Source organism: Asparagus officinalis, chromosome 9, assembly GCF_001876935.1.
Source record: "Asparagus officinalis chromosome 9, Aspof.V1, whole genome shotgun sequence".
Taxonomy (NCBI): Eukaryota; Viridiplantae; Streptophyta; class Magnoliopsida; order Asparagales; family Asparagaceae; genus Asparagus; species Asparagus officinalis.
The window spans coordinates 59,308,947-59,319,143 of record NC_033802.1 but is presented as its reverse complement, the minus strand read 5'-3'; the positions used below and the strand labels follow the sequence as shown (position 1 = coordinate 59,319,143).

The 10,197-nt window shown below is 35.6% G+C and overlaps 1 protein-coding gene across 2 annotated transcripts in view; it reads right to left on the bottom strand.

The window, feature by feature from the left end:
* The window catches only part of LOC109824701 (calmodulin-binding transcription activator 4-like), a 25,338-nt gene continuing 20,966 nt past the window's right edge, over positions 5,826–10,197 (bottom strand). For both annotated transcript variants that reach the window (XM_020391343.1, XM_020391344.1), the window contains exons 10-11: positions 8,489–8,788; positions 5,826–6,364 (exon numbers count right to left, since the gene is read on the bottom strand). In XM_020391343.1, the coding sequence (XP_020246932.1) occupies positions 6,281–6,364; positions 8,489–8,788 (384 nt within the window). In that variant the 3' untranslated portion in view covers positions 5,826–6,280. The remainder of the gene's footprint in view (positions 6,365–8,488; positions 8,789–10,197) is intronic.

Genomic DNA, 10,197 nt, shown 5'->3' with positions numbered 1-10,197 from the left:
TCATCATCCGGCAACGAACGCAATAGTAACATCGCCTTGTCTTCATCCTCCACCATGATATCTACATTGGCCATATCCGAAATTAGCTTTGTGAAGTTGTTAACATGCTCCCGAATGGAAACTCCCCTCTTCATCTTGAATTGGTAGAACCTCTTCTTCAAGTGAAGCCGATTCTCAATACTCTTCGTCAAATATTTTTCATTGAGCGTTTCCCACAATCTCTTAGCCGACGTCTCGTTCATCACATTATAAATGAGATCCGGCGTCAAGCATGACCGCATAACCCCACAAGCCCTACTGTGTATTTTCTTCCAAACCCTATCATCAATATCGTCGTGTTTCTCTTGTAGCTCAAAAGTCTCCTCCAAATTTTGTGCATCTAAGGCGTCCATTACTTGATACCTCCACAAACCGAAGCTGATCTTACCGTCGAACTTTGGAACATCAATTTTAGTATTATTGATGCTCAAATTTTGAATCGCCTTTGTCAAAGCCGACCCCGATGTACTTGTAGCACTTGAACTAGCACTGCTTGTATCACCTATATTATAGATCTACTCTCCAAACAAGAATCCAACAGTGAATCCTTCGAACAGAACTCCCAAATCCAACCCGGAGCTCTGATACCACTTGTTGTGCGCCGCGGGAGCCGTTTCGACAAGTCAATAGCACACACAAGAACCAATAATAGATCACAATAATAACAAGCAACACCAACCACAGCAAGAACACAAGATTTACGTGGTTCGGCAATGTGCCTACGTCCACGGGGCAAGGAGGGGGGAGTTTTACTAATGGAAATCAATGGGAGTACAAATTAGGGTTACAAATCTTACGTACCAAAACCCACAAATAAGTCCTCTTAATCTCTCCAAATGTCTCCAACAATAGAAGCCCCAAATCTCCTCTTTCAGCTACTCAAAATATTCTCCCACAAACCCTAAAAACGAGTTAAGGGTATTTATACAACTCTCAAACGAAACGGGTCTGAAACCCAGAATTCAGCTCAACCGCTTCGGCGGTCGACCGTGGTGGTCCGCCCTCAATCCCAGAACAACACCATAATCCAGAGAAAACCACGGTCGACCGTGGCAGTCGACCGCCACAAAAACAGAAACTTCTGCGGTCGACTGTCACGGTCGACCGCCACAGGTGCAGACACACAGTAAGGGCTGTGCACGAACGCGGTCGACCGTCAAAGCCCACGGTCGACCGCCAAACTACCAAAAGCTGATCCTGAACCTAAAAACTGCTATTCTGCCAATTCTACACAAGACTTTCGCTTGCAGGGCTCTAACTAGAAGAATTCAAGATTTTTATCTACCATTTTCAGACCAATAAGTGGAGGCATTCAATCTAAGTGAGAGAGAGTGTGATGGAAAGGAGTGCGATTAGAGAGTGAACGTGAGGCCCACTTTCATTTTAACGGAGAGATATCCCCCATTACCTTTTTTGTCGTGCTAAATTTTGTACTTATAAGCCAATATAAGTCGGTTGCCAAATATATTTCAGTAGCTTATAAGCCACATTGGCCAGTTCCCAAACATGCTCTATATATAAAGACAAATTTGTTGCAAGTCTTAAAGACACAATAAATTGATATATATCATATTATAAAAGCACAAAAGTCTCTCTATCTCTTATCAAAAGATAATATGTTGACGCCTAACCTTATATTCATATAAAAATTCAAATTAAATTAATTAGAACAATTCATTATTAGAAACTTTAAATAACTAAATATTCTATAGTACTTATCAAATTATAATTGTCCATAGTAAAAAAAATTGACAATCATATATTTAAATTTAGAAATTTAAGAAAAAGCTCATGTAGAGAGTCACTCTACATAAAATCAAGGGTCAAGTTTAGAAAACCCCATCAACTTTGAAGGTGTCTCAAACAATCTCCCTCAAATGTTTTTATTTGAGAAACTCCTCAAGTTTGAGTATATTATAGATAATCCCTCTCAACTATGAGAATTTAAGGCAACCACACTAGACTTTTCTCACTTAACCCTCCTCAAATATAGGGCGTTTCTCAGAATTTCTCCCTCAATTCTTTTAATTTGAGTAACCCCCTCAAATTTAAGCTTATTGTAGATAATCATCCTCAAGTTTGAAAATTGAAGAAACCCCATGAATTCTTCTCATTTTACACCCTAAAAATAACACATTACGTCTAGCATGTCACATGACAAGTAGGTGATTAATAAAAGACCAAAATACCATAAATCATAAAAAATAATATTTTTTGTTAGAATAAGAGCAAAAGAGGAGAAAGAGAGGAAAAAATTATAAATTGATCAAGATTTTTTTAATCAGTTAAGAGTTCCTTTGTAACTGAATTGGCTGATTTTTTCAAAGGGCGTTTCAGTTATCTTACATTTGAAAAGATGTTAGGGGGTGAGAAAAGTGTGAAAGATTGGAGAGACTTTATGAGACGCCCCATAATTGAAGGGGGTTATATTTAATTTTAAAAGTTGAGTGAATTATCTTTTATATGCCCAAACTTGAGGGGGTTTTCTCAAATTAAAATAATTAAGGGGAGTTTCTTAGACACCCACCATAATTAAGGGAAGTTTTCTAAAATTAACCCTAAAATCATATATGCAAAATTATACAATCATGTTTAAAGTTGATGCATTAGTCTTCTTCCTCTTAAAATATTACTGATGAATTGGTCAAACTTTTATTATTTATTAATTTGATATTCTGCCTTTACTGAATTTTATACAGAGGGGTTATTAGTTCACCCAGCCTCTCTTTAAAATACTAATAGAACACAAGACACCGTAAAAACAAATAACGTGTAAAGATCTCTAAAATTAAACACTTTGTCAAAAAAAAATTTCTGCGATGCACAAAAAATAAACAATATGTTTACACCAATTATCCGAAATATTATCTTGAATTTCCCCTACATTATCTAAATTTTCTAATAGTTAGATGGAAATTTTAACGGGATCTTAGGATTATTCTAGAAATAAATATTTGAATTATTAAGATTATTTTATGTACTTTAAAACCACATATACTTTTTTGAATGAAGTTAAAATTCTAATATAAATATCACAAGATTGAGGTTAAGCGTGAGATTATTTTACATTAAGTCAATATGTGATGACCTTATATCTCATCTAACTGCAACGTTTTATTTGATTGCATCATATTACGGGATTTAATTCAATATACTCTTTTTTAGTTCATAACAAATCTCAAAAGTTTGAATAAACGTCAATGTAAGATGACTTTGTTGATTGACAAAATCTTCGCAGTTCCTACATCGAAGAGATATTTTTGATATTGTGATCACATAAGGAGCGCTGAATTTTTTATGTTCTTTTTTATTTTAAATATTATAAAAAAGGATTGATATTACAAAGGAGAGTTTGATTATTAAACCATCTAATTTTGAATTTAAAATTTTGAAATAGCAACTATCCACGCACTTATTTGGCGAGCTAACTTTTTCGTTTTCTCTTTTTATCTTATAATAATATAAATAAAGAGGATTATTGTAAAGGAGATGTTGATGGTTAAATTATCTTGTTTAAAATTTTAAATTTTGAGATGAAGGTCATCCACTCCGTTATTAAACTATTTGAAGAAAAAGCTCTAGGTTGGATTATCTAATTTTCAATAATTTATATCTATAAGTCATTGATATAACCCATTTGTATGCTCATATTCACAGAAAATAGAGTATATATAAAAGTAAAAAATAGAAGCATCAGTTTAAAAAATTCCGTTCAATTCCATGTAGAAGCACATACACATGACTAAAAAAGAAACTCATAAAGACTAAGGGCCAGTTTGGATTTGTAAGGGGTGAAGGGAAGTTAAGGGAAACTGAGAGAAGGGAAGGGAAGGGAAGGGAAGGGAAAGGAGTTCTCTTCCCCTTGGTTACACCCCAATTTGGGGGGTAACAAATTTTATACTATTAGGGGGTGAACCAAGGGGAACTAGGGTGAATTAACTTCACCTCCTAAGTGTTCCCAAACAAGGTGAATAGAGGGGAATGGTTCCCCTAATTTCCCTTCACCCTCATTCCCCTCAATCCAAACAAACCCTAAGCAAATCATACACACACAAAATCAGACCTCTAACCTTCCAAACTAATGATACAGGTCTAGTTTCTTCTACCAAGTCAATATACTAGTTATTCTATGCATGTTAGAGCAAGCAAATTTACTTGCATTTGTTGTCCATCAAATCTTAATATATGAGCTGAGAGAACTAAGAATAATTAGTACAGTAATTGTTGATCGCCTCTATTCGCTCTTATTGTTTAGAGTGGTTGATACAAGTATACAGTTTAATAATGGGATTTTTAGATGTATACCCTCCACATTGTCTATAATTTTAAATTTGCCCTCCAAATCACTATAATTTCAAATTTCCCGCCCAAATTGTTTATTTTCCCTAGTTTTACCGTCCAAGCTAGTTAATTAATAGAGGATCTAGTTGGAATGTTCTGTCAAAAGAGCCAGAACTTTTTAAAATTGTCTAACTTGCACTTTAATATATAATAACTTGAATATTAGTAAATAAAAAAAATTGCAAGTGGCGTCTGAATATTTTGTTTCCTTTCTAGCATTTGGATATATGATTGAAGTTTATATGTGTGGCGGTTGTTTGTTTTAATCTGAATTTATATAGGGATAAGATATTTCACGGAAAACAATGGCTTAGAATAAAATTAAGAATAAAATAAAAAACAATGGCGTACATAGAATTGTAATTGCCACTATTATTTAGCCTCTTCGGATTCAAGTGCAAACTCTTTCAAAGCGCACCGATTCGGGTGAGACTGCATCATTTCAAGGGTAAATTTGAAGGAGAATCGATGCTGGATTCTCGGCGCTATATTTATTGCTTGTGATGCCCCGAGAACATGCCTCTGCAACTTAAGGAGAATCCCAAGGAAAGCCTAAAAGAGATATCAAAGTAAATTTACCCAAGAACCGTTAAGATTTTAACAAAGAAAAATGTCTTAATGACCCAAAATATGAGACCAATGGAGGGGACAAGTGAGGCATCTCCTCCCTATTGCATAATGAGCTGGTCATGTCAGCTCATTATGCAATATGAGGGGAACATCTCACATGTCCCCTCCAATGGTCCCATATTTTGGGTCCCTGTAGCAACGCTCTTTTTTAGCAAGACTTCTACATATATACATTTTAAATCTCTCATATTTACATATTCATCTTAAAAGCTAATATTTAGAAAAAGAAAAAAAAAATCTCCCACTCTCTCACCCTCCATCCTCCTCTTGCTCTGCTCACTCTCTCTTCGCCCTCTAGTCATCAAAGTCCTAACCTCCTCTTCCACTCTCAAACCTAAACATTTTACTTAAAGTGGAGGAGCGAGTAGAGGATAGGGTGGAGAGAGATGGGAGAAGGAGAGGGAGGAGAGAGAAGATAGAAAGTTAGAAGAAGTTGAGAACAAGGGTGGACTTGGAAAAAGAGGAAAATGAGAAAGTAAGAGTGAGGACATATGAGAAAGGAGAGAGATGGAGAGGGAGAGAGAATGGGAGGTCGCGGATCGGGACGATAAGAGAATGGAGGAGATGGTGGAAAGGGAGGGATATTTTTTTAATTAAAAAATTTAGAACTTGAGAGGTAAATCTGAAAATATTGGAGATGAAGGGGTATATATGCAAAACTCCCTTATTTTTCAATAAAAACTTTCCGCCAACGTAAATGCCTAATTATGGTAACTTTAACACTTTTCACACCAAAAAATCGTCGGTCAGTCAGTCAGATTTTTGTCTTCACTTTGCTGTCCGCTCCCGTTGATTCGTAGAGTAGATAACAAGGATTCATTGCTTTTCCTTCATTTCTCTTCAATTAATTTCTATTCGCAAACCAATTTACAAATTTTTATGATTGCTAATGCTTTTACACAACAGACATACTCGGGAGATTTTTACTGTGCGTAAACCCAACAAACGTCGTGACGAAAATTACTTGATACATACATGGACCAACAATTTTGTCCCCTTTCTCTCCATTTTCTGACGTTGGGTAAGAATAGAAAATGTGAAACCGCCTGCCTGCCTGCTTCTGTGTCGAAACTGGATAGCCGCTAACAACTATTAATCACCCATTTTCACCGCTTATTAGACCCACTGAACATACTTACATCATTAACGCACAAGAAATTTACAAGAGCAACCTGAAGAAACCAAATCACACCAGAGCAACCGGATACAGACTATACAAGAAGCTGTGCGCATTATTCACATGTTGCTGATTTGGTAATTCAAGAAACCGTCAAAACATCAAGTCATTGCTCTCTGTGATCTGAAAATCGTCATTCGGCCTGGATGTTGCTTCATCTGAAGTACCCAACTCAGCCTGCAGTAAACAGAATTATCAAAGTTTATCATTCACAAGTTGTTTCCTCCACTAATTTACAGCTACAGCAACATCATTTCAAAGATTCTTGCTGGCAAAAGGACCAAACTGACAAACCTGCACATTTCACTGAGCTAACCGGAGTTTGATTGTTTTGACTTAAGGAATGAAATAAAGCTAATTACAGAAAACTCCCAAACTTCCACAAATATTAAATACTGCCTCATCCCAAATTCTCCTATGTTGACTTCTATAACTTCTAACTTCTTAACTGCATCGATATGATTGGTCTGTTTCCCTATGAGTTATGATTGCTCTTGCAACATTGATTTATGCAACACAACAACAAATCCTTTATCCCTAATTTTAGGGGTCCGTTTACATGAATCCTACTATATCACCACTCAGTTCCGTTGAGGGCTACCTCCTCTACTAAGTTGATCATTAACATATTCTTCTCAACTCCTATCCGTGTTCTCTAGCCTGCCACTAATTCTCCTTTCTTCGTTAATTATGTATAACATGTCAATCTTTTATATTACTTGAGCTTTTTTTAACCATTGTAATCCTACACATACATGTTATAGATAAAAAAACATATTGTTTCACCCAGGGGTGTACGGTCTTTTTACTTCCATAACACAATATCAACAAATAGAGTATCTTGGATTTCAAGGATTTGGCATATCTACATCTACGCACTATGCTGCATCCATATATTGTATTTACAACATGCAACCTTCAAATATGAACATGAGTGAAAGTGAATGTAGGTCCTTCAAACATAAGCTTAAAAAGGAAACAAATCTACTTGAAAATTTACAAAAAAATATTTAAATATTTACTACTATATCAGTAATGGTGTAACCAATAACCTAAAATCAAATGATAATGAAAGGGTAACTTTAATTGGGAACTTACACTGACAACCCATTCTTGGTCTGAAACCCAGAAAACGTGTCCCATGTTCCTTGACAAGGTGCCCCTCCTCATTAACACACAACACAGGAAAAAACAAGCGAATTCATACCCCTATATATTCGAATTTTATCTATTTACCCAACCCTATTCTTCAATCCCAATTAACTTATGCATGTATGTATCAGTCAATTTTTTCCCCAGTAAGTGGTACAATAGAAATTATGAAAGATAAACAGTAATATGCAAATGAAAGCACAAAACTGTGGAAAAAAACAGATTGGAAAAGAACCTTCACTATCATCATGATAGCAATTATCAATATTAGAAAACTCAGGAAGTATTATGTAGTAATTCTTAAGGATTCCCCAGAGCAAAAATTGACTAGATTAACATTTCAATCTACAAAAGGTCACTATCCTGACATAAAGGTACTACGTGAAAATATTGAGTAAATATGAATAAAATTGAGGGAGAGGTAAAATAAATTATGGATATAGTTTCACATAAATAGATTAAGGAAAACATTGCGATAGTCCCCCAGTAGTTCCATTGGTCTAGATAGACCCCGTGAGTGCACTTTTTTTTTGCTCTTCTAAAAGTCAACAAGAAGAAATAATTCATTCAGGGGGTCCATCCTCACTTTAGCAATAGTAATGGGGTCCATCCGCAATTAACTCATAAATTAATACAGTAGTGCAGGGGTTTCATCAGGTTATTTTTCTTCCAGGAATGTTCTGTGCAAAAGCTCTGTAACTGTACCCTTCTTTGCAAAGCAGTTAAATGGTTCTTCAAGACTTGAAATTAGCTATATAATCCTGAAAACATTAGTATTTTGTTAGCCTTGTATTTTTCTTTTCTTCAGCTTGAGCTGCTTGAATCCATTTCTTGAATTTCCTCTCCGTGGACCCAAATAGATGATGATTTTAAGCAGGATATCTGGATATCTGATTCCAATGAGTGTGTTGTATAAAAGAATAAGCAACTGGTAGTCTACGCTTAAATTGGCTCGTAAGAACTTTTGAGTGTTTGAAAATTGGAAAAATATTCCCCATTCTTGTAAAGCAAGGGAAACAGTTACAGTACTTTGCAACATTTGTTATTGGATAAGCCTTCCTATTTTTGTGCGTATGTGTTTGTGGGGATTAATGAAGCCTTTTCACAGAAGAGTTCTATAGTTTGGTTTCAAACACTGAAGTTTGTTACCTTGGCTTCAGCATATCTTTCGAGCATTCGGCGATACTGTTGCCTTGCCGTTGGAGACTCCACCATAGAAAGTACCCTTGATACTGCTTGGTCAACAGCTGCATCTACCTTTTGCTTCCGGAAAACCTTGAGTATGTCCTCCTCTACTTCTTCATCCCCCTCATCAACTGATTCTGGTTCTGCTCGATATCCTCGTAAACCAACACCTTTCCTACGCCATCGCAGAACAGCTTTCTCAATGACACCAACTGTCCATTGAAATTGGTATTTCTTCCTTTCACGGTAACCTCTTACATGAGCCTGTACAGAGTTAAGACGGTTTAGAAGTGACTACCATCTACGAACTGCCAGGTAAAACATGCTGCCTACTTTAGGTTAGTCAATAATAAAATGTCATCCACATTTAATGTCATAATGCTTTATTTTAGGAGTATGAACACCATCACATTTCTTTTTGCGTGCAGGAGTGCAAAAAACTTCACCTCCTGTTATTTGGATAATAGCATAAGCATATGAATGTAATCTACAAATCTATCATGCAAGGATAAAGTGACATCCATATTTAATCCCATATTGCTTTTTTTGGGACTATGAACATCATAATATCTTTCCGTTGCATTCAAGTACGCACAAAACTTCACCTCCTGTAATTTGGATTATAGCATAAGCATATGAATCTAAACTACATATCTATTCATGCAAGCATATGCAAAGTGATTTTTCCCCATATGTGCAGGAAATATGAATTTAGTTGAGAATTTAAAAGTCCCGTGGAAAGACTGGTCAACAATAACAGAATTGGTCATGTAATATGTCAGGACTTGCTAAAGTTTTCAAAGGTTTCTGTAGCGTTTGTGGCACACTAATAATTGCAGAGAAATGATGGCTAATTAGGTTGTCAATGATAACAGCTATGGGACTCATGGAGCTTTGTGGTCTGTGGTACGGGTCCTACTTTTAACAGTATGTATGGAGAGGTACACTTAATCAGACTGATAATTGAGACTGTGAAGTACACTTAATCAGTATGTATGGAGAGGTATTATACGTGTACATGTGTACATATATACATATATACATCTGAAGATGTAAAATTAAGGACTATGATATTAGAAACATTCTTCTTTAATATTTATAAAGCAAACCCCATTTTGGTAACTATCCAAGAAAATTAGATTATCACTATTTTATATGAAAAAAAGACATGATCATAATTCTAATAACAGAAATGTCAAAGTTCAAACTCCAAAACTTTAAGTGTTTAGTGATAATCTCAAAGAATACAAATAAATCTAATAAGAAAAGCAAAAATCCTGAAGTAAGATGAATCAAATATATGAGTGGCCTGCTTTGGCAAGCTGGAGAATGCACCATGATAGCTACACACATAACATAAGAGCTCTTGAGTAAAAAGGCTTGTTTTACGAGACTGAAATTTGAGGCGTGTGGTGAGAATTAGGTAATACAGTTGATTGGTTCCAATTGATTAATGGATGCCTACTTTTCAATTGTATGAATCACTAAGATATGCAGCATGAACCAGAACCATTTACTGGACAATACAGTACATCTAAAAAGCTTATATCAAAATGTACACTAAATAGCTTAGTGCATCACAAAGTTTGTTTTACTTACTCTTCCGTTGTAAGACTATCTCCAGCAGGTAGAGATTGGGGGTTTTTTTTGCTCCAGCAGGTAGAGATCGGGGG